Here is a 26142-nt window from a genome sequence, read left to right on the forward strand (position 1 = left end):
ACTCTCATCCTGCCTATATCATACTTGCATCCTGCCTACATCATACTCCCATCCTGCCTGCATTGTATTCGCATCCTGCCTGCATCCTACTTGCATCCTGCCTGCATAATACTCACATCCTACCTGCATCATACTCGCATCCTGCCTGTACCATACCCACATCCTGTCTGTATCTTACTCACATCTTGCCTGCATTATACTCTCATCCTGCCAGCATCATGCCAGTATCATTTCCATATCGTGCCAGTGTTGATCCCGCGTCTTGCCAGCATCGTACCAGCGTCATTTCTACATCCTGCCAGCATCGTGCTAGCATCGTTCCCGCATTCTGCCAGCATTGTGCCAGTGTCATTTTTGCATCCTGCCAACATTGTGTCAGCGCCGTTCCTGCATCGTGCTAGCGTCAATCCAGCATTGTGTCAGTGTTGTTCCTGCATCGTGCCAGCATCATTCCCGCATTGTACCAGCGTAGTTCTCACATCGTACCAGTGTCGTTTCCACATCTTGCCAGCATTGTTCCCCCATCGTACCAGCATCAAGCCAGCGCCATTCCCGCATCATGCCAGCATCATTCCCACATTGTGCCAGCGTCGTTCCCGCATCCTGCCAGCATCATACCAGCATTGTTCCAGCGTCATACCTGCTTTTTGCCAGCGTTGTTCAAGCATCCCTTCTGCATCGTGACATCATCACTTCCACATCATGCTTGCATCATTCTCACATCGTGCCAGCGTCGTGCCAGCATTGTTCTTGTATCCTTCCAGCATCAGGCCAGCGTCATTCCTGCATCGTGTCAGTGTCATTCCCGCATCGTTCCTGCATCGTTCCGGCGTCATTTCCACAGCCTGCCAGCATCATGCAACTGTCGTTTCTGAATCATGCCAACGTTGTTCCCACAATAAAAAAGAAGAAAACAAAAAAAAAACGCCGTTCCCACACTGTACCTGCATTGTTCCCGCATCCTGCCAGCACTGAACCAGCGTCATTCCTGCATCATGCCATCATTGTGCCGGCGTGGTTCCCGCATCCTGCCAGCATCGTGTCTGCATCATTCCCACATCCTTCCAGCATCGAGCCAGTGTCATTCCCGCATCATGCCAGCATCGTTCCCACATTGTTCCAGCGTCGTTCCTGCATTCTGCCAGCATCGTATCAGGGTCATTCACGAATCCTGCCAGCATCGTGCCAGCATCATTCCCGCATCATGTCAGCCATGTGCCAGCGTCGCTCCTGCATCATTCCCAAACAACCAGCTGTATGGTGCTGAGGAAACCATGAACCATGTACATCTAAAATACAGCAGCTGTCGGTTCCAGCTGAGTGATGTCATGCTCATGTATTTACAGTCAATTTTAAAAACAGAAGGTATGACCAGCAAAAAAGCCTTTATTTAAGTCAGAGAACATAAGCAAGACATTTCTTAACATAAAGATTGACAGTTTGTGAAAAAGACCAAAACTGAATACTGCAGACCTGCAAGCTTCACCCAACAAAAAGCATCAAATGATCATCACAAAATAACTGAAATGAATCTCTACAAAGAAACAGAAAATGGACTTTAAACTGAAAAGAAACCACAGTAACGTGCAAAGATCTGATGTTTTTACTTGTGAATGTCAGAGGTTAACATTCATCTGTTTCGGTTTGGCGGCTGCTCCTCCAGTTCAGTTTGGTCAGGACCAGTTCTGTCTGGTCATATAGTATCCAACCGGGTCAGAGAGAAGACACTGGTTCTGCTGGCTGGCACTGCGGTTTTTGGCATCAATAAGGAGCAGAGGAGACTGGGAATAATGGCTGATGATGTCACTGACAGACAGGAAAGACTGTGAACACAAAAAGTAAATCTGAGTATATCACCCTCTACATCAGGGGTAGCCAACGTTGGTCCTCGAGGGCACCAATCCGGCAGGTTTTCCAGATTTCCGTGCCCCAACACACCTGACTTAAACTAACGAGTCATTGTGGAGATCCTTATAGGCTGTTGGATCCATTTCATTTGAGTCAGGTGTGCTGGAGCAGGGAAATCTGGAAAACCTGCCGGATAGGTGCCCTCGAGGACCAACGTTGGCTACCCCTGCTCTACATGATAAACACCATAACCACCGCCCTCTAACTGATGAACACCGTAACCACCGCCCCTTACATGATAAACACCTAACCACTGCCCTCTACATGATAAACACCGTAACCACCGCCCTTTACTTGATAAACACCGTGACCACCTCCCTCTAGCTGACAAACACCGTAACCACTGCCCTCTACATGACAGACACCGTAACCACCACCCCTTACATGATAAACACCATAACCACCGCCCTTTCCATGATAAATACAGTAACCACCGCCCTCTAACTGAAAAACGCCGTAACCACCGCCCTTTACATGATGAATCCCATAACCACTGCCCTCTACATGACAAACACCATAAACACTGCCCTCTAAATGATAAACACCGTGACCACTGCCCTTTACATGATAAACACCATAACCATCGCCCTCTAACTGAAAAACGCTGTAACCACCGCCCTTTACATGATAAATCCCATAACCACCGCCCTCTACATGACAAACACTGTAAACACCGCCCTCTACATGATAATCACCGTAACCACCGCCCTCTACATGATAAACACCGTAACCACCGCCCTTTACATGATAAACATTGTAACCACCTCCCTCTAACTGACAAACACCGTAACCACCGCCCTCTACATGACAAACACCGTAACCACTGCCCCTTACTTTATAAGCACCATAACCACCGCCCTTTCCATGATAAATACAGTAACCACCGCCCTCTAACTGAAAAACGCCGTAACCACCGCCCTTTACATGATAAGTCCCATAACCACCTCCCTCTACATAATAATCACTATAACCACCGCCCTTTCCATGATAAACACCGTAACCACTTCCCTCTAACTGACAAACACCGTAACCACCTCCCTCTACATGACAAACACTGTAACCACCGCCCTTTTATGATAAACACCATAACCACCGCCCTCTAACTGAAAAACATCATAACCACTGCCCTCTACATGATAAACACCGTAAACACCGCCCTCTAAATGATAATCACAGTAACTACCGCCCTTTCAATGATAAACACCGTAACCACCTCCCTCTACATGATAAACACCGTAACCACCGCCCTCTACATGATAAACACCGCCCTCTAAATGATAATCACCGTAACCACCGCCCTTTCAATGATAAACACCGTAACCACCTCCCTCTAACTGACAAACACCGTAACCACCACCCCTTACATGATAAACACCATAACAGCCGCCCTCTCCATGATAAACACCATAACCACCGCCCTCTAGATGATAAACACCGTAACCACCGCCCTTTCCATGATAAACACCATGATCACCTCCCTCTAACTGAAAAACGCTGTAACCACCGCCCTCTCCATGACAAAAACTGTAAACACCACCGTCTAAATGATAAACGCCGTAACCACCGCCCTCTCCATGAGAAATGTTGTAACCACGCCCTCTACATGATAAACACTGTAAACACCACTGTCTACATGACATACGCTGTAACCACCGCCCTATCCATGACAAACTCCATGACCACGCTCTCTACATGATAAACACTATAACCACGCCCTCTCAATGACAAGCGCCGTAACCACCGCCCTCTACATGACAAACACCGTAACCACCGCCCTCTACATGACCAACACCGTAACCACCGCCCTCTACATGACCAACACCGTAACCACCACCCTCTACACGATAAACACCGTAACCACCGCCCTTTACATGATAAACACCGTGACCACCGCCCTTTACATGACAAAAATCTTAACCACCGCCCTTTCCATGACGAACACTGTAAACACCTCCCTCTAACTGACAAACACCGTAACCACCGCCCTCTACATGACAAACACCGTAACCACCGCCCCTTACATGATAAACACCATAACCACCGCCTTTCCATGATAAACACAGTAACCATCGCCCTCTACATGGTAAACACCATAACCACCGCCCTCTAACTGAAAAATGCCGTAACCACCGCCCTTTACATGATAAACACAGTAACCACCGCCCTCTACATGATAAACACCGTAATCACCGGCCTTTACACGATAAATCCCATAACCACCGCCCTCTACATGACAAACACTGTAAACACCGCCCTCTACATGATAATCACTGTAACCACCTCCCTCTAACTGACAAACACCGTAACCACCGCCCTCTACATGGTAAACACCATAACCACCGCCCTCTAACTGAAAAATGCCGTAACCACCGCCCTTTACATGATAAACACAGTAACCACCGCCCTCTACATGATAAACACCGTAATCACCGGCCTTTACACGATAAATCCCATAACCACCGCCCTCTACATGACAAACAACGTAAACACCGCCCTCTACATGATAATCACCGTAACCACCGCCCTCTAACTGACAAACACCGTAACCACCGCCCTTTACATGATAAACACCGTAACCACCGGCCTTTACACGATAAATCCCATAACCACCGCCCTCTACATGACAAACACCGTAAACACCGCCCTCTACATGATAATCACTGTAACCACCTCCCTCTAACTGACAAACACCGTAACCACCGCCCTCTACATGACAAACACCGTAACCACCGCCCTTTCCATGATAAACACCGTGATCACCTCCCTCTAACTGAAAAACGCAGTAACCACCGCCCTCTCCATGACAAAAGCTGTAAACACCACCGTCTAAATGATAAACGCCGTAACCGCCGCCCTCTCCATGAGAAATGTTGTAACCACGCCCTCTACATGAGAAACACTGTAAACACCACCGTCTAAATGATAAACGCCGTAACCACCGCCCTCTCCATGAGAAATGTTGTAACCACGCCCTCTACATGAGAAACACTGTAAACACCACTGTCTAGATGACATACGCTGTAACCACCACCCTATCCATGACAAACTCCATAACCACGCCCTCTACATGATAAACACTGTAAACACCACCGTCTAAATGATAAACGCCGTAACCACCGCCCTCTCCATGAGAAATGTTGTAACCACGCCCTCTACATGATAAACACTGTAAACACCACCGTCTAAATGATAAACGCCGTAACCACCGCCCTCTCCATGAGAAATGTTGTAACCACGCCCTCTACATGAGAAACACTGTAAACACCACCGTCTAAATGATAAACGTTGTAACCACCGCCCTATCCATGAGAAACACTGTAAACACCGCCGTCTACATGATAAACGTCGTAACCACCGCCCTCTCCATGAGAAACACTGTAAACACCGCCGTCTACATGATAAACGTCGTAACCACCGCCCTCTCCATGAGAAATGTTGTAACCACGCCCTCTCCATGAGAAACACTGTAAACACCACCGTCTAAATGACATACGCTGTAACCACCGCCCTATCCATGACAAACTCCATAACTACGCCCTCTACATGATAAACACTATAACCACACCCTCTCAATGACATGCGCCGTAACCTCCGCCCTCTCCATGATAAACACTATAACTACACCCTCTCCATGATAAACACTATAACCGCTCCCTTTTACCATGACAAACACTATAACCACCGCCCTCTCCATGATAAACACCATAACCACCGTTTTCTCCAAGACATACGCTGTAACCACCGACCTCTACATGCCAAATGCAATAACCACCACCCTCTCCATGATAAACACCGTAACTACCTCCCTCTACATGATAATCACTATAACCACCACCCTCTCCATGATAAGCACCGTAACCACCTCCCTCTACATGATAATCACTATAACCACCACCCTCTCCATGATAAGCACCGTAACCACCTCCCTCTACATGATAATCACTATAACCACCGCCCTTTCCATGATAAACACCGTAACTACCTCCCTCTACATAATAATCACTATAACCATCACCCTCTCCATGATAAGCACCGTAACCACCTCCCTCTACATGATAATCACTATAACCACCGCCCTTTCCATGATAAACACCGTAACTACCTCCCTCTACATGATAATCACTATAACCACCACCCTCTCCATGATAAGCACCGTAACCAACGCCCTCTACATGACAAACACAGTGACCACCGCCCTCAGCATGATAAAAATCATAACCACGGCCCTTTCCATGATAAACACCGTAACCAACGCCCTCTACATGACAAACACAGTGACCACCGCCCTCTAACGATAAACACCATAACCACCCCCCTCTCCATGACAAAGGCTTTAAACACCGCCCTATCCATGACAAATTCTTTTTTTTTGTTTGTTTTTTAACTTGTCCTGTCCAGCATCATAGCAGCAAAATGATAATCTGGTTGCTGTATCGTGCTGAACAAATTTGCTCTGCCAAGGGGAGGCCTATGGGTAAGGCTCCTCTTGATAATGTGATTAATTTATTTATTCATTTACTTTGAATGATGGAATCTATGTAATCTTGCTGGACCTGACCGGAGGGGACAGAAAAAGATGGAAAATAGCAAAAAGAGCAAAAGGGAAAGAAGAAAGGAGACAAAAAGATCACAGACAGAAGGAAAACACCGCCGTCTACATGAGAAACACCATAACCACCACCCTCTCCATGTTAAATTCCATAACCACCGCCCTCTAATGATAAACGCCATAACCACCGTTCTCTCCATGATATGCATCGTAGCCACTGCCCTCTTTGGTGTATGCATCTTATTGGATGAGGGAGACCTGCATTGAACTCAACTACAACAGGGTCACAGGACAGAATATTCTGGTCCCGCCAGAGTTTCTCTTGACTTCCTCTGTACTGGTATAAGTTGAATGTTAACGTGTGTGTTGTGTTTACCTCCTGGACTTTGAGTCCAGTACCCAGCTGGTACTGCTGATTCTGCTGCCTTATCTGGACATTGTAGACCTTGTCCTGGTAGTAGACCATGAGGGTGAATGGCTGGTTGGCCTGCTGCCGGATGCTGTCCCTTACTAGGTATGCCCCATCCTCAACACAGAAAGACAATGTAGATCAGACTTTACTAACAAAAGAACCACATTTACCACCTGTCCCCCCAAATAATTGTTGTTTAGAGCTACACGAGCTATATGACCCTTAAAACTTACAAAAAACAAAACAATAAACTTTTGATTACAATTTATGTCATGATAAAAAAAAATGCCAAACCTGCCCACGAATAGACTTCATAAATCTACACCACATCCCGATCTCTCATTTTCTGAACTTTTTAACATTTGTTTTTAGTTCTAGATTTTAATGAAAGATTCTTTCCTGTTTTCTGCGTTTCTGAACAGCTTTTCAGAGGGCTACAACACTTGCAGCAGTAGCTGAGTTTTGGGATTTGATCCACTGTTTTGGACATATTTCCAGCTTGGTACTTTTCAGAAACTGCTGTGTCCTTGTCCTGGATGTCTGCTAATTTCTCCCCAGAACTGCACTTAACCTTTAGTCAGGATTCTGTCAATAGGTTTATACCTTATTATTAGAGCCAGAGCAGAAGGGTTGAAGACCCCTGACGTAGATAAAGACTCTACCTGACTAACAGGAGGATCTGACCAAGCAATGTTTTGTTAGTTGACGAGTACCATCCTGAATCCTTTAGACTTTATGTAGGAGAGCCAGAACAGTTCGGAGATGTTGTTACCTTGCGGACTTGTTTCAGACATCCTTCAGCCTGACCGCGAGTCACTTTACCCACATACCAGCGAGGGTCCAGGTCCTGCACAAACACATGAAGTCATGATGAGCTGCACATCTCAGGAACAACAGCACCACCTGCTGCTCTGACTGAGGAACATCCACAAAAACCACCTTCAGGTTCAATGCTCCGATTGTTCACATTTCTTTCAGCTCGTTTGTTTCTCAGCTTCACACATTTTCTCCTGTTTCATTCAACAGTTTTTACATTTTCAGAAAGATTTTCTCTTTAAGGCCTTAACCGGCAGCTCTCGACTTAGTTTTTAATTAAGAGTTTTATAAAGTCTCTTAGATGCTATGGTGTTGAGATATTAAACATCTATTTGACCGGGCCAGGCTCTCCCCTTTTGATTGACATCTCGTTTGACCAACTAAGTGGATCTATGGTTTCCCCTGAGCCAATAAAATCCACCCATTGGTGCCTCATGTGACAGGACTACATACTCTTACAGCAGCAGATCTGGCCTATCAGCTCTGGCGCCAATTCTGACGCTACAGACGTTCAGCCAATCAAATTCCTGTCATGGCGATGTGCTGCTTTAGTGTGTGGATGCTGAAATGGCTTCAGGGAGTTTGTGCGTGAACAGCCGGTTCGAGTGTGTGCGTATATACGTTAAAAAGACAAAGCTTTGATTTGTGTTCTTCTGTTTTCCAACTAAAGGATGGTAAAAGGTGCCAAAGAGAGAATATTCTTTGGAAGAGGTGGTGGAGCTGGTCACAACGGGAGATGCTGTCTCCATAGCGTTTCACACGGCCCTGACTCACCTGCAGCATCCCAGCATCTGTGGTAGGATGCTGCTTGTGGACTTCAGCTCAGCCTTTAACACCGTTCTCCCGGATCTGCTGGTCCTGAAGCTCCACAACCTGATCTGCCAGCATCACTCTGCACCTGGATCAGGGACTTCCTCACCAACAGGCCCAGGTGGTGAGGACAGCTTGGGGGATTATAGGCCGCCGTCTACCAGATCTGGACTCCATCTACACAGCTCAAGTCCAGAAGAGGGCCAGACAGATTGTAGCCGACCCCGCCCACCCGGGAAACGCCCTGTTTGTACCGCTTCCATCAGGAAAGCTGGACAGGAGCATTAAAACCACCACAAACAGACTCAGGCTATGTCCACATGGCACCGAAGCTGGTTCAGGCGTCAAAACGGTGTGAATACTAGAAGAAAGGCTTCACCATCCCCACAAAACTGCTGTAGTACATACTACAAGGTTGTGGGGGGGCGCTAAAGAGCAACACTCCAGAGCTAGGATAAAACAAAGAAAAGGCTCACTGTGCTTTGCAGGAGGGACACATAGAAGAAGAGAAGAGAAGAGAAGAGAAGATGACTGAGGATTCCTTGCGAGGCAAAGAGAAACATCTGTTTGGACTGATGAAGAAGTTGAGCTTCTTCAAGTAACACTGGACCACAAATCAGCACGTTCATCACACTGATGTCATATCCTCCAGTGGTGTGGTTACGCTGTCCTCACAGGACCACTGACGGTGGAGGTGTCACTGATCCACCTCAGTACCTGGTTTCAGACATGATCGGGTTCATGGAGGCTCATCCCTGCTTCGTGGGGATGAAAAGGTGGATGGCTGAAATACTTTTGCGGTTTTACTGCAATCCGGTGTCGTGGGAACGGCCCTCAGAGACCGCTTCTTCCCCAGAGCTGTGGAAGCAGCAGACTCATGTAGTCCATCACTTACCCCTCTCTCCGTGGTGAGAACTGTACCAGACTGCAGGAGTTTCTTGTTGCAGCGAAGGAGGTTTCAGTCCTGATCAGTCGGGAGGAAGAGTCATAGTCTTCCTCCTGAAAACATGTGTTGACTTGAGTGGATGTGGGCCGCTTCCACTCCGCAGACTCTTTAAAAAGTAGCTGAAGGTGGTTTTATTCAGGAAATAAGATGCTTGTTGTATATTTATGACATTATGTTGTGTCCGGCACTTTATAAATAAACGTTAGGTAGTTATTTCTCTATTAGACCAACACCAGAATCTGAGTGGATGTGGGAACCTGGCAAAAGACCAGGCAGAGCAGATGAGTCCAGCAGAAGAAGCTGGACCAGCTCCTTCCAGAGGAAGAGCGATGTGAGGGGAGGAAGCAGAGGCGGCAGTAGCAGAGGAGAGCGATGCCACTTTCTGTCCCTCCCCAACAGCAGAATCCAGCTACAGACAGCTTCCAACTTCCAGGTACAGAACCTGCAGCTCGGCTCCTGCTGCAGGGTTCAGTGGAAGACGTGGCCGTGTGCCTTACCTCTGTGAAGCTGGTTGTTGGAGGAAGAGGAAACGGCGATCTGTCCGGTCCGGCCAAGCCGCTCCGCTGTTCAGCCATTGCTACAAACACACACACGACGTCCACGCTGACGTTACCAGACCTCATCCCAACTCCACCATGCACAACTCTGAACTTGTGATTCTTTTTTTCTAATCTCCAGCTGTGCAGACGTTAGTAGTCAGTAGCTCTCTGGCTGATAATAAAAGCATCTTCTCTGGATCCTCAGTGGATTTCTGGAGGTTTGTAGTGGATCAGACTGAATGTGGAACTTGGTTTTCTGTCAGTGTGTGCAGTTTTCTTACCAGAGTGCAGTCTGTGAGGCAGAGTCCCTGCAGCAGGAACACCGGGAGGCAAACTGTTCAGGACCAGAAGAAGGGAAAACTACTTCAGTCAGGTGATGAGCAGGAAGCACCAGACTGGTTCCCGCTAAAGGACTGGTTCCAGCTCCCGGACTAGTTCCCACTAACAGACTGGTTCCAGCCAACGGACTGGTTCCCGCCAACAGACTCGTTCTCGCCAACGGACTGGTTCCCGCTAACGGACTGGTTCCCGCTAACGGACTGGTTCCAGCTAACGGACTGGTTCCCGCTAACGGACTGGTTCCCGCTAACGGACTGGTTCCTGCCAACTTACTAGTTCCAGCCAACGGACTGGTTCCAGTTCCGGGACTGGTTCCAGCCACTGGACTGGTTCCAGCCAACGGATTGGTTCCCACTAACGGACTGGTTCCCGCTCACAGACTGGTTCCCGCCAACAGACTGGTTCCCGCCAACAGACTGGTTCTAGCCAAAGGACTGGTTCACGCTTATGGACTGGTTCCCGCTCCCAGACTGGTTTCCGCTCCCGGACTGGTTCCAGCCAACGGACTGGTTCCCGCCAACGGACTGGTTCCCGCCAACGGACTGGTTCCCGCTAACGGACTGGTTACAGCCAACGGACTGGTTCCCGCCAACTTACTAGTTCCAGCCAACGGACAGGTTCCAGCTCCCAGATTGGTTCCCACTAACGGATTGGTTCCCGCTAACGGACTGGTTCCTGCTAATGGACTGGTTCCCGCTCCGGGACTGGTTCCCGCTAACGGACTGGTTCCAGCCAACGGACTGGTTCCTGCCAACTTACTAGTTCCAGCCAACGGACTGGTTCCAGCTCCGGGATTGGTTCCCGCTAACGGATTGGTTCCTGCCAACGGACTGGTTCCAGCCCCCGACTGGTTCCAGCTCCCTGACTGGTTACCACTAACAGACTGGTTCCAGTAAACGGACTGGTTCCCACTCCTGGACTGGTTCCCACTAACGGACTAGTTCCAGTCAACGGACTGGTTTCCGCTAACAGACTGGTTCCAGCTCCCGGATCTGGAGAAAACCAGCTCAACAACTACGTTTTCTGTTTAAATGTAAAACATTTCTAAACAGGATGAGAACTTTTCCATCTTTCGGACTTAATTTGTATGATGAGCTGAGTCAGATCAGTTGGTCAGGATTACTACATGTGTGGAAATTTACACTTATGTACATTTAAAATCTGGAAGTTCCTCTGATCATCATGTGAAATACTTTATTGTTTTACTTCCAGACATCTGGAATTAAATGTGTGCTGGTTTTATGGATCCATGCAGATCTGGAAGCTGGAATAAACCTGGACCCGTGGTAAAACTGTTCCCAGTAGCTTCCGGTTGTTCATCATGTTTTCTAAAAGGAGTTTTTTAAATGTAAACTTCTTGGTACACAAAGAGAAAATTTAGGATTCACTGATCTGTTACTGATCAACATAAGTTTGACCCCTCTAGGTTAAATAAAGTGGACGGTGTCCCTCAGGGCTCCATTCAGAGAATGCTGCAGTTTCTCTTTATTTCTGTTCATTTTAGTCTAAGACAATAATAATAGTAATAATAATAATAATAATAATAATAAGAAGAAGAAGAAGAAGAAGAATGATGATGAGCCAGAGACAACTAGTTGAATTGTTTTTAAATAAAATGAAGAAACCAAATTGTAAAATAACTGATTGTAAGTGAAGATGTAAAACATGACATTTGATCGTTTCATTTAGGTTAAAAGGAGCCAGCAGGTGAAGCTGGTGGTGCTTCAGACACAAGGAGAAAGCATTGGGAATAAATAATATCAGTGATATCAGTCAGACAAATGCTCTCAAGACTGAGTAAAAACAAAGACTGGAACAGATTTGGGGGTCTTGGACCCTGAAAGTTCAGTTTTGTGGTGGAAGATTTCTAAACTGACTGGAACTGGAACTGAAGTTGAGGGATTCTGACCAGTAGAACTTTACCTACCTCTCTGACTGGCGCTGGTGGGGCCCAGACACGGCGGGGCGAGGGGAGTGGCTCGCTCTGTGGATGGGGTAGGTGTTGATCTTGCTAGCTGCAGAGGAGCACAAAGTTTCACTTATCCATCAGCATCACACCAGTAAAACCACGGCTCCCAGTCCAGATTAATTCACACCAGTGAAACCACGGCTCCCAGTCCACAATAATTCACACCAGTAAAACCACAGCTCCCAGTCCAGAATAATTCACACCAGTAAAACCACAGCTCCCAGTCCAGAATAATTCACACCAGTAAAACCACGGCTCCCAGTCCAGATTAATTCACACCAGTAAAACCACGGCTCCCAGTCCAGAATAATTCACACCAGTAAAACCACGGCTCCCAGTCAGCAGATATGACGACTGAAGTTAAACAGCCAACATTGATGAAGAAACTCTTATAAAACTGATGATCTGGATAAAAACAGCTTTTACTTTTATCATTGAAGTGTGAGTGTTTGTGCAGCAGCGATAAAAGTCCTACAGCAGCTTCACCCAAAGTAAACACCTGCTGGTAAAATACATCATCTGCTTGTTTTACTACTTTTTATTCACTTTTTACATCAGATGATCACTTTAGTTGTAATAATCAGTTCAATATTTCATAAAATCCAGATCACCTTTTTTAGGTCTCATCATTGCCCCCCCCTTTTCCTGGTCAGTGCTGCTGGCCCCCCCCCCATCAGAACTTTTCTAGACCCGCCCCTGCATAGCTAGTATAAACCCTGTCTACCTCCAGCAGTTACTGTTAGAGAAGGTCCTGCCATCAACAAGACTTTGGGGTAAATATGTGACGGTGTGAAACACCCTTATTCTCCATGAGGGCGACGTCCATCTGAATGAAATGTTCATCTTTTCCTTCTGGCCTCCCCACGTCCCGCCGTCATAACAGAGAGGTGACGGATGTATGGGGCTCATCATGCCACACATGGTTAATTGCGTTAAAATGTTAACACAATTATTTACATAAATTAGCTACTGCCATTAATGCCTTATTTTTGACAGCCCTAATATATACATACATATATATGTGTGTGTGTATACATATATACATACACACACACACACACACACACACACACACATATATATATATATATATATATATACATACACAACAGTTGACTGGTAAATCCAACCCTTTTTGGAGTCCTTGAACAGGATGTTGGAGAGCACTCCTTCCGGGGACTCCCTCGTTCTGCTGGGGGACTTCAATGCCCATGTGGGCAATGACAGCGAGACCTGGAGGGGCATGATTGGGAGGAACAGCCCCCCCGCCCCCGATGTGAATCCGAGTGTTGTTTTGTTGTTGGACTTCTGTGCTCGTCATGGACTGTCCATAAAAAACACCTTGTTCAGGCATAAGAGTGCCCATATGTGCACTTGGCACCAGGACACTGGTGGAGTCCCCTGTCAGAAAGAGTTTCAACTCCCATCTCTGGCAGAGCTTCAACCATGTCCCGGGTGAGGCGGGGGACATTGAGTCCTAGTGGGCTGTGTTCCATGCCTCTATTTTTGGGGCGGCCAGCCGGAGCTGTGGTCGTAAGGTTGCCCGTCGTGGCGGAAAACCTTGAACTCATTGTAGGACACCGGCAGTAAGGGATGCCGTCAAGCTGAAGAAGGAGTCCTATCGGGCCTTTTAGATCTGTGGGACTCCAGAGGCAGCTGATGGGTATCGGCGGGCTAAGCGGAGCACAGCTTCGGCGGTCACTAAGGCAAAAACTCGGGCATGGGAGGAGTTTGGAGAGGCCATGGAGAATGACTTTCGGACGGCTTCGGGAAGATTCTGGTCCACCATCCGGCGGCTCAGGAGGGGAGAGCAGTGCTCCATCAACACTGTGTACAGTGGGGATGGGGGGCTGCTGACCTCGACTCGGGACGTTGTGAGCTGGTGGAGAGAATACTAACATACCGCCTCAATTCCACTAACACATGGAAGGAAGCAGATTCGGGGGACCCTGGCATGGGCTCTCCTATCTCTGGGGCAGATGTTGCTGAGGTGGTTCAAAGGCTCCTTGGTTATAGGGTCCTGGGGCTGGATGAGGTCCGCCTGAAGTTCCTTGAGACTTTGGGTGCTGTAGGGCTGTTTTGGTTGGCATGCCTCTGCAACACTGCATGGACAGTCGGGACAGTTCCCCTGGACTGGCAGACTGGGGTGGTGGTCTCCCTCATCAAAATAGGGGACCGGAGGGTGTGCTCCAACTACAGGGGGATCACACTCCTCAGCCTCCCTGGTAAGGTCTATTCAGGGGTGCTTGAGAGGAGGGTCCGTCGGATAGTCGAACCTTGGATTGAGGAGAAGCAGTGTGGTTTTTATACCGGTCGTGGAACAGTGGACCAGCTCTACACCCTCTTCAGGGTCTTGGAGGGAGCATGGGAGTTTGCTCAACCAATCTACATGTGCTTAATGGATTTGGAGATTGAGCTTAACTGTGTGCCCCAGGGACTCCTGTGGGGGGTACTCCGGGAGTATGGAGTGCCGAAACCCCTTGTCCGAGCTGTCCGGTCCCTGTACGACTGGTGTCAGAACTTGGTCCACATCGCCGGCAGTAAATCAGAATCATTTCCAGTGAGGGTTGGGCTCCACCAAGGCTGCCCTTTTTCACCGATGCTGTTCATAACTTTTATGAAATTTTTACAGAATTTCTAGGTTCAGCCGAGGTGTTGAGGGGATCCGGTTCGGTGGCCTCAGGATTGGGTATCTGCTCTTTGTGGATGATGTGGTTCTGTTGGCTTCATCGGGCTGTGATCTTCAGCTCTCACTGGAGCGATTCGCAGCCGAGTGTGAAGCAGCTGGGATGAGAATCAGCACCTCCAAGTCCGAGACCATGGTCCTCAGCCGGAAAAGGGTGGAGTGCTCTCTCCGGGTCTGCAATAGGGTCCTGCCCCAAGTGGAGGAGTTCATGTATCTCGGGGTCTTGTTCCCGAATGAGGGAAGGATGGAGCGGGAGATCGACAGGCGGATTGGTGCAGCGTCTGCAGTGATGCGGACTCTGCATCGGTCTGTTGTGGTGAAGAAGGAGCTGAGCCAAAAGGCAAAGCTCTTGATTTACCGGTCGATCTACGTTCCTACCCTCACCTATGGTCACGAGCTGTGGGTAGTGACCGAAAGAACAAGATCGCGAATACAAGCGGCCGAAATGAGTTTTCTCTGCAGGGTGGCCAGACGCTCCCTTAGAGATAGGGTGAGAAGCTCAGTGATCCGGGAGGGGCTCAGAGTAGAGCCACTGCTCCTCCATATCCAGAGGAGCCAGATGAGGTGGCTCAGGCATCTGGTCAGGATGCCTCCCTGGTGAGGTGTTATTTATGGATGGGTGGGTGGGTGGATGTGTGGATGGATGAAAGATTTGTTCAGGAATCACAACAAAAACAAAACTCTGCTTTGGGTCAGTCTTGCTAGTCCAGTTCCGCAATGAGCCTGGTGCTGCAACAGACCTGAACCAGATATTCTGGAGTTTTGTGATGTTTCAGGAGTGTAATTTTTGATGAGGGGTAAATGAACTGATGGATCAAACTCACCTTCATCAAGCGCTGGCTGAAAAGAGAAAAGAAGAAAAACAGTTTTTCCTGTCATGACTTTATTGACAGAAAACAGAAGAAATAAGTTTTCTGTTTAATTCTGTGCAGCTTTTTTGGTTTTCCGCTGGTTTTGTTAACTTTAGCTTTATATGCGGTAACATAAAAACACCTGAATCCATGGTCATCTATCAAAAGTGTTACATTATGTCCAGTAGATTTACAGTATTTCCTGTCAGCATGCACGTTTCCAGTATTGTGTACTCATATTATTACTAATGTGTGTATTTGTATGTAATATTGTTTAATTGTATAAAATATAGCTGTGTACCTCTTTCCGTCCTTCAAACCTGTGGGAAAAACATCTAATTATCAGATTTGCTGATGAAAGTGTGAAACAGAAAGTAAAAGGTAAGAGAAGTTGTTAAAATAGGGGGCACCTGCCGGGTGAGGGTCGGGCGGAGGAGTTACTCCTGCTGACGGAGGTGGCAGGAGGAGGAACGGGAGGTTTGGACCAGCTGGGAGGATCAGAGATGTCAGGAGGAGATCTGAACACACAAACAATCAGTTGGTTAAAACCCCTCTGATGTGTAGATTGATAATCTCTGAATCATTGGGCAGAGGTTTACATACCTCCAGGACTGCTGGGCTTCCGGCTGCAAGAGTAAAGAAATGAACAGAGACAAAAGTTTAAAAGAGTTTAAATGTGATGGTGGAGTTCCTCATGGCTCTGTAGTCAGGCCCCTTCTGTTTTCAGTCTGATGTCTCATTACACTTAGTTTTTACATGAATCCATCTGATAACTGTATTGTCTGTTAAAGATGAAAGAAAACTCACTTTGTTGCGTATGTTGCGTCCTGAAGAGGGGAAAAAAGAAGTTCTCATGTTAATATCAAAGTCATGACTTTTACAAGAAATCAGCAGAAAATTCAGAGAGATTGCTTCTTCAAAACGACCCAAACCCAAATATTGGTGTCCAGGTGAGTTTAGACGAGCTCAGGTAAGTTTAAGGCTGCTTTCACACCAGGACGTCCGTAAGATTTGGTCCAACTGGGGACTCAGTTCAGTTGGGGGGTTGGATCACGATGCACAACTCAAACAAATCAGACCTTTTAAATAACGTGTTCCACTCTCAAGACGTGACAACCAGCGAAGAAGAAACTGGTTCATCTATTGGTTAATGATCAAACACCTTTGGTTTCTAGAACATAACAGCTTAACATGGAACTGCATCGGATCCTAGTGGTTTTACTGTGTTCTTCCATGCCTGACCATGAGGCATTTCTCCCATCCAGAGCTGCCTATTTCCCACATGCACTTATGTTTTGGTTATGTTTACCTTCAGTGCCATGCGCTGTGTTTTGTAATCCACTTCCTGTATTTTGTCGGCTTGAAACATTGTGACCTGCATTTGTAGGCAGATAGAATCCACTTCTTTGATCTGAATTAGAATTCCTTTGTGCATTGACAATACCGCAATACAATTCAAAATTCTGCATAGAACTCATTATACAGGACAAAGGATGTTCAGGATGAGTCTGTCACAATCAAACATCTGCACACACTGCAATGAAAACACACCAGATAACTACCTCCATGCCTTGTGGTCCTGCACACCTGTCCGCAGGTTCTGGCTTCAGGTATGTGTGGACATGTCAACATGGTTTAAATGTAATATTCCTACAATCCCCGCACTATGTCTACTAGGTGACTTGGGTGACATTAATATGGCAATTAACTCTGCACACATGATACGCACAGCATTATGCATCGCAAAGAAAACTATCCTTGTGAACTGGAAAAACAAAAATAATCTGTGTATTCAGCAGTTTAGGAATCTCTTAGTTGACCACATCAGTAATGAGACAATGTCTGCCTCCTTAAAGAACTATTCGGCTGAATCTCATTCCTTCTGGTCCCCTGTGCTTAGTTCCATCACTTAGTGTAGGTGGAGGACTGTGACCTCGTTGCTATGGGGGTTTGAGAAATGGCCGGGAGTGACTGGTGGTTGCGGGTTCTTTGTGGTTGCCCGTGATGCGGGACCGGGCTGCTCTGTGGTGGGGGTGGCTCTGAGTCTGTCCCCGTCGGGGGCTGTGGGGGCCAGCGGTTGGAGTCGCCTCGTGGCGGGGGGTGAGGCCACTGGTGGTGCCTGGGTTGGTGGGCGTCGGTCCTGACCCGGGTGGCCGGGCTATTCTGGGGCGGGCTGGGCGGGGGTTCTGGGCTCTGGTGCCTGGGGGTGGTCCTCCTCCCTCCGGGGTGGTGGGCTCCGTATGTGCCTGGGGTCTGGGCCTGCCCGGATGTGCTGCCATGGTGTGGGTTGGTGCATGCCCTGGTGTCTGGTTGACACCCTGGGACCCAGGGTATGGCCCGGGGGCAGGGGGGGTGTAGGGGTTTGAAGGAGGGCTGAGTGGGATTCGGGGGATTATAGGGGGAGGTGCTGGGGTGTGAGACAGGGATGCTTGTATGTTGTGTGTGTGTCTATACTTTGGATGTTTGTGTGAATGGGGGGGTATGTTTGTGTGCGTGCGTATGCATGTGTTAGGATGAGTGGGGGTGTGTCTGGGGAGTGAGAGTGGGAGGGTTGGATGCTGTGCGAGTGTTTATATTTTTTGGGTGGGGCTGAGAGGGCATATGTGAGTTAGGATGAGTGGGAGTGTGCAAGGAAATAGGTGTGTGCATGTGTTTCTGTGTGTGGTTGGGGCGTGGTTAAGTGCACTTGTGGGGGGGGGGGGGGGCTGGGCGGGCCTGGGGGTGGTGGGCCGTGGGTCTGCCGCTGTCCCCATCCTCTCATTCCCCTTTAGAGGTGTGGGAGGGTGGGAACTTTCTGGGGTGGGTGGCGGCTCACTGGCTGCGGTCCCTGAATGGCCCGGTCGTGGGGGGCGGCCTCTCCTGGCCTGTCTTGCCCTGGGGGGCCTCCTGGGGAGCAGGGGTGCCTAATGCCACTAAAGGCTCATCATCCAGAGGGAAGTTTGCTTCCCTCTGGACGTACATCCCCGGACCCCTCTTACTTCCCGCTCTCTCTGTCTCACACACACACACACACGTAGGGAGTTGGGAGGCGTGGGGCCATGAGGGGTGGAACGGAGAATACCATTCAGTGGTCTCCTTGGATGCACCCCGTGGCTGCTCGCCTCTCAGTTTTAATTGCACCAAGACACCAAAACACAAGAAACACAACACACAAACAACACCTGGGGGGCCCGGTTCGCGGCTCATTGCAGTCACTGCCCCTCAATTTTAATTGCACACAACACACACTACATAAACAGTCAGGAGCGGGGAGGGAGAGGGTATTGGGGACCTCTTACGCCCCTGCTCCTCCTGTGGGTGGCTGGGGGCGGGCAGGGGAGGGGGTTGCCCCGGGGCCGGGTCCCGGGATGGCTGCGCTGGTGGGCTGCTGGCTCTATGGGGGTTGGGGCCCGCTGTCCGCTGGTCCGCCTGGGGTGTCCCCCACGGGGCATGGTGGGAGGGTTGTGTGTGGCGTGATTGTGTGGTGGTGAGCGATTGTGGGTGCGGCACGGGGGAGGGTGTGAGTGTGGGGTTATATGGGATGCAGGTTGAAGTAGATGGGGAGTGGGGGGAGGGGGCCGATAGCACCCTGGTTCCCGGGGTGTGCGGCTGGAACATCGGGGTGTGTGCTGGCCTACGCCGGGTGGCTGTCTGGGGGGGCCTGGTCCTCCTGGGCATGTTGCGGGCCCTCTGCCTTTGGGGGGTGGGGCGGCCGCCTCTGGGCTCCTGGGGCCCTGGGCCCTTCGCTTGGGCTGCCCTGGGTGGGCCGGTCCCTGGCGGGGCCGGCGGCTGCTGATCTTGGCCCACTGGGGCCTGTGCCCCGGGACTGTGGGGGGCTCTTGCTGGGGCTCTCCTCTGCCGCCCTTCGGGTGGGGCTGGAGTCGTCTTCGTGGTGGGGTGGCATGGGTTGGTGCTCCGGGTGTGCTGCTGAGGGCCCGGCCCAGGCCCTGGTCTGCCTCTGGCCTCCGTGGAGGCGAGGTCTCATTTGCATGATCTCACTCACCACTCATCATCACTGATCACTCCTTGTTTCTCATGCTCTGCATGCTGACACAGTCACTGAGTTGTCTAGTGGGTTTTTAATATTAAGCAATAATTATTTAAAAAAAAAAAAAAATTTGTATTTTTCCTGTGAGTTAGTATCTGGTTGCTGTTATGTCTTTTTGATTTGATTTGGTTATTATTTAAAAACTCTTAATGACTGGCAGCCCTGTTTTTTTTTTTTTTTTTTTTTTTTTCCTGTGTGTGTGTGTTTCTGTTTTTGTAAAAGTTGTAGGAAATTTTCTGGTGTGTTCATGTACAGGTGTAACAGTTTGTTGTCTGGTGATGGTGTGGATTGAAGGGTCGTTTCCTTCTGTCTGTGATCTTTTTGTCTCCTTTCTTCTTTTCCTTTTGCTCTTTTTGCTATTTTCCATCTTTTTCTGTCCCCTCCGGTCAGGTCCAGCAAGATTACATAGATTCCGTGATTCAAAGTAAATAAATAAATAAATTAATCACATTATCAAGAGGAGCCTTACCCATAGGCCTCCCCTTGGCAGAGCAAATTTGTTCAGCACGATACAGAAACCAGATTATCATTTTGCTGCTATGATGCTGGACAGGACAAGTTAAAAAAAAAAAAAAAAAAAAAAAAAAAAAAGACAATACCGCAAAGGAAAAACCTCCCCCCCCAAACAGAACAGACTTTCTCCCCAAATGAGGCAGATTTATAAGCAATTGGACCAGGATTTGAATCTAAAAGGGTGGTTTGAATGGGTCCTAAACAATCTCAGTTGAGCTCAAGTGAGTTTAAGTGAACTTAAGTGAATTAAGGTGATCTCGGGTGAACAGGACAGTGAAGACAGCAGGCTGGGTTCAGGGCTACCTCTGACGGGGGATGGGTTGGATCCTGAGTCTCTGCCAGGTTTGTTTCCACGGAAGATCTGCGGTGGTTCAGGAGGAACTGAGCACAAACATATCAACAACAAACTGTCACAACCAGAGTCACATGACCTAAAAAGAGCATCACAGAGAGGCGGATCACTTCCTGTCATGTGATCAGGTAACCTGCAGTCCTCCTGTGAGACTCTTGTCTGAGGGATGTTTTGGATTGGGGTTGTTATGGCGACTGTTCACTCACATTTTCCTGATGGTCGTCCGGCGCAGTGAGGGGAGGGGTCTCTTCTGGAGGACGACTCTCCAGGCTGCACATGCACAATCACACATTATAAACAGAGAACACAAGAAATGTTTTGCTCCAGACTTCCATTTTTCTCATAAAGACAGGACTGGATCAAAACTGCACTGTGACCAGGACTGAACCAGATCTGGACTTGATCTGGATTGCATCAAGACCAGATCAAAGTAAATTAGATCCATGGAGCAGAAAGGACTGGTGGTCATGTGACTTCTCTAATCTGAGCTTGGTTTTCTGGTTTTTCTTTTTTCTGATGTTTCATTTAATTTTTTCTGTGAAGATGTTTTAATGTCAGAGCAGAGACTCACCATCCGAGCTGATAGGGTGGCGATGGGTGGGCGGGGACACACGGCAGGGGGCGGGCCTCCACCTGGAAACAGGTTACCCCTCTTATCTAGAAACACACACACACACACACACACACACAGTCAGGTGAGTGAGTCGTGTGATCAGTCTGACCGCGTCGCAGCTCCTGATTGGATGGTTGTGTTTTCTGTAGCGTTTATGTGTAGATATAAGACTTTTATAAATAAACATGTATTTATTAACTAGTAATGCTTTCCATACTGGGAGCTCTGGTTTCCAGAGTTTTCACTTTGTCCAGCCTCATAATAAATGTTTATGGATGTGAGGACAGTTTCCAGGACGTGGGTCAGCTGCTCAGTGTAAACATAAACAACATGGGTGGGAGTGGGTACCGATGTATTCCCCGTCCCCGAGGGGCGTGGTGAGGCACAGCTTGTGGTCCTCTGGGGGCTCTGAGGGGGGGGGCTCGTATTCGCCAGCCATGTCCAGGTCCTCAGCCGGGGACTCGTAGTCGCCCACGCTGCCTTCATCACTGTACGGACTCTCATAGTCACCCTCATCATCCTGCCGGAGAGACAGATGAGCCAAGATGCAACTTGGAAATAACATTCTCTCTAAACCACATTTTCTTATTTTTAATAAATATTTTATATTTAAAACTTCCATCAAAGTGAAACAGGAAATGAAATAATGACTGTTTTTAATTCATAGCTAGAATTATTTGTTTTTTAAGAACGGGCTTATATTGCTTTCATGTCCAAACATTTAATATTTTATTCATTTTTCTTTCTAAATAAATGTTGGTGTGAATAAATGCATTGAAAAAGTTTAATGTAACCACAAGATATGACCTCATCTGTCCTGAGGAGGACCAGAGGGAACACATCACACCAGGTCTGCATCAGTGTGTTTCAGGATGATTTTAAGCTTCTTTTACAGCTTTATAAACGTCTTAATGGTCTTGGACCTTCTTATTTATCAGACCTTCTATTAAATTATGAGCCCTCGTGAACCCTGCGGTCCTCAAGTACCGGCCGCTTAGCTGTTCCAAGAGTGAGGAACAAAACTTCCAGCGAGGCCTCATTCCACCACCATGGCCCTCGTCTGTGGACCAGCATCCAGAGACCCTCGGGGCTGCAGAGACCGTTGATGCTCTTAAAAACAGCCTTAAAACCTTTTTAGCTTATAGCTTAATTTTATTTTATCTTATTTATTTTAAATAATTTTTTTTATGTTATTTTATTTTCATTTTACTCAACTTTATCACTTTTCTAGCACATTATTTTATGAAGTTCTTTCTGTGTATTTTTATCATTGCTGCTCTTAGTTACTCTCATTGTTTGAGATAATTTAATCTGTTGTAACTCCAGTGTTTTCCTCATGGGGATCCTCCATGCTGGGGGTTTTGCGGTTGTTGCCGTGGTGATAACCCTTGTCTGGGTGGCTGGGGTCTTCACCAGGACACCAACCTGCCCTGATCTGGGTGGTTGCTATGGCGGTGGCCTCTGTGGACCTGGGTGATCCGGCTCCTGGTGTGGACAGATTCCCATGATATAATTTCCCTTAAAGGTCCCAAATTATACATTTTTTCAACCACTTCATACAGAGGTCAGAGGTCCAACAACATCGTTTTCAAAGTGTTTATGCCAATTTCAGCCTTCATCTCAGCCGTTCCAGATGTGGCTCTACTGAGAATGGCTGTTTGTCTGAACCTTTAAATGTTCATGAGTGGGAGAGGATCCAGCTTTCGCTGGCACCCGCTCCCCATGCTCAGCTAGCTGGGGGGCGGGTCAATGACAGTATCCACCACCGGGGGAGTGCTTATTTCCCGTCATGAGGCATGGATGTATTATAGGAACTGGATAACGGACTGAACAATGGCGGCACGCCGATTTTTCCCAGTGGCCACTCGTGGTACTGCAACAAAAAATCCCATGGGGCCCAAAAAGCATTTTTCCCATAGGCCACAATGGTAAAAGACACGGCTGTAAAACTGTTGACAGGACGTCTTCAGCTTTAAACACAGCTAATTACTAATCTTTCTATTCAATATTTTTAATTCATGGACATTTAATCCGTCAATTATTTTTCAAAAGGCCATAAAAGCCACAGAAAAGTCTCTATTTCTCCGGTGACGTCACGGCTGTGCACATGCACTGCCGAAGCGCGGTCATGCTGTGTCGGGAGCGAGGAGGACGGCTGTTGACTTCAATATGATGGGAAAGCTGTTCGTAAAAGTTAAGTTAAAGTTAAGTTTCTTTTTTCTGATATCGAGTAACTTAATACATTTGTATTCTTAATGTTTGATATTACATGCATGATAGTTCCTGTTTTTAAACGTATTGTGACCTAAATCCTAATTAGCACTAGGTTGTAGTTACGACCACCTGTTTAAACCACCTGATAGTGCGTTTTACTGGTTTATTTTATGTAAAGAGAGATTCAGCCCATGAATAGATCGGGGAAAGTGAGGGTGGCTTTTTTTTTTATTTGTTAATTTCTTATATTTTGGTTCACATTAGTTCACTTTTTGTTAAGTAGTTTAATCACACTGTTCACCCAGAGGGCAATAGAATTTTTTTTAATTAAAATATTTTGTCTTATGAGCTGCTATTCTATTTTCGTTAGTTCAAATAAAATATGAATAACAGTCTTGACGCATCGCTGTCAGTGATATTTTGTTATACATATACAGTTAAATATTTTGGGAGTGTTGAGCCATTTCATGACAGCGACACAATGTCGCCAAGTTAGGTAAAATAGCCTACAAAACCATTTTCAATCTCTAACGGAAATCACGATACATAAAATACATAACTACATAATAAATATAGAATGGTGATAACCCAAGTGGCCTAGTTTTCCTTAACATAGTCCTCAGTTTAAACAAAGTTTTTTTTTCTTTGTCAATTAAAAAACTGCAGCATTTAACAAAGTGGAATCCGGCAAAACACAAGAAAGGAACATTTTAAGAGACGCAATTGATAATCTTGGTGTCATCCAGGGAATAGCAGAAAAATAAAGAGAATATGCATGGGTAGCACAATGAAATAATGCATTAACAAGGACTTCTAACATTTATTACAAAAGACGTGCCTGAAATTATTCATGAATAAAGGTAGGAATTGTAAGTCATCGTGAAAATTTGACACGGGATTATACAAATATACAATATAGACTGACTTATATTGGGCTATTACGAATCCCATATAGAAATTCATCAGATTAAAACAAACCATCATTTTAACAATTACTACACAACTTTTTCCACGTATATTATATCATTACTTTACATCGAGGTCCGATCGTGTGCCGTAGAAAATCATCATCTGAGTTTGTACAGCTCTCATACTGCAGATTAATGTCGTGACCGCGCGTCGCTGGATCAGGTCACTGGGCTGCGCATTGCTCGTTCACAGTGACTTGAAGCATGATGGGAGGTGACACTACTGCGCATGCTCTATGGGCCCAATATGCGGAAGTAACCCGGAAGCCTGAGAACTTTTTCGGCGTATGCGCTGGGTGAGCAGCTTCCATAGAAATGAATGGGCCGCCATTTTCAGTCCGTTATCCAGTTCCTATAATACATCCATGTCATGAGGTCACAAAGGGAAAGATCTCGGACTCACCCGTTTGAGAACACATTTGGAATTTATTTAGTGGAGCAAATGAGAGAAGAGACAGAATTTTCTCATTTTCAGGCCTCATACAGGCTGTGAGGACACACATGATGTTAGAAAACCTTTAGAAAGTGAGTTTTGCAAAATACAGGACCTTAAAGGAAAATTAGGCCAGATGTTTATTACTTGTAGTATTTTATACCTACGTTCAGTTTAGAGACAGAAATTAGGGCGTCATGGTTGTGCAGATGGGGGGCGGTGTCTTTAAAAGGGGTTTTAAAATTAATCAAAACAGATCAGTTTTTGTAAAAACCTCTTTTGCATATTTAAAGTCCGTCCTACGGAGGACAGGTTAACTGCAGACTTGTTCCACACCAGCTAATGGTCAGAAGCAAAAGAAATGAAGGTGAAACTCACAAACTCGTCATCATCCCATCCCTGATCGTCAGCTGTCGTCACATCAGCTGCACAAAATACACAACATACTGATATTTATGTACAGACCTATACTCATTTATACACATTTATATGTATTTATACACATTTAAAGGCATTATTATATATGGCCTCCTCGGATGCACCCGTGTGGCAACTCATCTCTCAGTTTTAATGACACTTAGACATCACAACACCAGAAACACAACACAACAACTACTAGGGGGCACACTGTGGGCGGGGCTGCTCAGGTGGCCTTGCTTCCAGCACGGCGTGGTTACTGCCCCTCAATTTTAATTGCAAACCGCACACAAACAGTCATGAGCGGGGAAGGTGAGGGCAAAGGGGTCCTCTCACACCCCTGTTTCCTGAGCACCACCGGGGGCAGGTAGGGGGAGGTGGTGGCCCCAAAGGCCGGGATCCATGCTGGCTGTGCTGATAGGGTGGCTGCTGGTCCTGGGGGGGTGTCCACTCTGCTGCATCTGGCTGGGTGTGGTGGTGGGGGCTGGATTTGGGGCTTGCTATCCTCTGGTCTACCAAGGATGCCTCCCACAGGGCATGGTGGGTGAGTTAAGTGTGATGTGGGCATGTGAAAGGGAGCGTTTGTGGGTATGGAGTGGGGGAGGCTGTGAGTGAAGGGTTACGAGGTGGATAGATGGGGGTAAGAGGAGAATGGGGTAGATGGCACCCTGGTTCCCATGGTGTGTAGCTGGAACATCGGGGTGGGTGCTGGCCCGTGCCATGCTTTTCTGGGGGGTCTGGTCCTCCTGGGCATGGTGGGAACCCTCTGCCTTTGGGGGA

General features: G+C 47.4%; 1 protein-coding gene across 1 annotated transcript in view; it reads right to left on the reverse strand.

Annotated features, from left to right (window-relative positions):
* Window positions 1-1370: 1370 nt before the first annotated feature.
* Window positions 1371-26142, reverse strand: part of lcp2a (lymphocyte cytosolic protein 2a) — a 33632-nt gene continuing 8860 nt past the window's right edge. Inside the window, exons 6-21 of the mRNA XM_042008896.1 lie at window positions 25324-25370; window positions 21679-21850; window positions 21289-21374; window positions 20924-20987; window positions 20669-20746; window positions 16633-16652; window positions 16429-16451; window positions 16236-16343; window positions 16127-16145; window positions 15799-15814; window positions 12247-12334; window positions 10262-10314; window positions 9939-10018; window positions 7642-7716; window positions 6834-6983; window positions 1371-1823 (exon numbers count right to left, since the gene is read on the reverse strand). Of these exons, the coding sequence (XP_041864830.1) occupies window positions 1674-1823; window positions 6834-6983; window positions 7642-7716; window positions 9939-10018; window positions 10262-10314; window positions 12247-12334; window positions 15799-15814; window positions 16127-16145; window positions 16236-16343; window positions 16429-16451; window positions 16633-16652; window positions 20669-20746; window positions 20924-20987; window positions 21289-21374; window positions 21679-21850; window positions 25324-25370 (1229 nt within the window). The 3' untranslated portion in view covers window positions 1371-1673. The remainder of the gene's footprint in view (window positions 1824-6833; window positions 6984-7641; window positions 7717-9938; window positions 10019-10261; window positions 10315-12246; window positions 12335-15798; window positions 15815-16126; window positions 16146-16235; window positions 16344-16428; window positions 16452-16632; window positions 16653-20668; window positions 20747-20923; window positions 20988-21288; window positions 21375-21678; window positions 21851-25323; window positions 25371-26142) is intronic.

This window comes from Melanotaenia boesemani, chromosome 15, assembly GCF_017639745.1.
Source record: "Melanotaenia boesemani isolate fMelBoe1 chromosome 15, fMelBoe1.pri, whole genome shotgun sequence".
NCBI classification, from domain to species: domain Eukaryota; kingdom Metazoa; phylum Chordata; class Actinopteri; order Atheriniformes; family Melanotaeniidae; genus Melanotaenia; species Melanotaenia boesemani.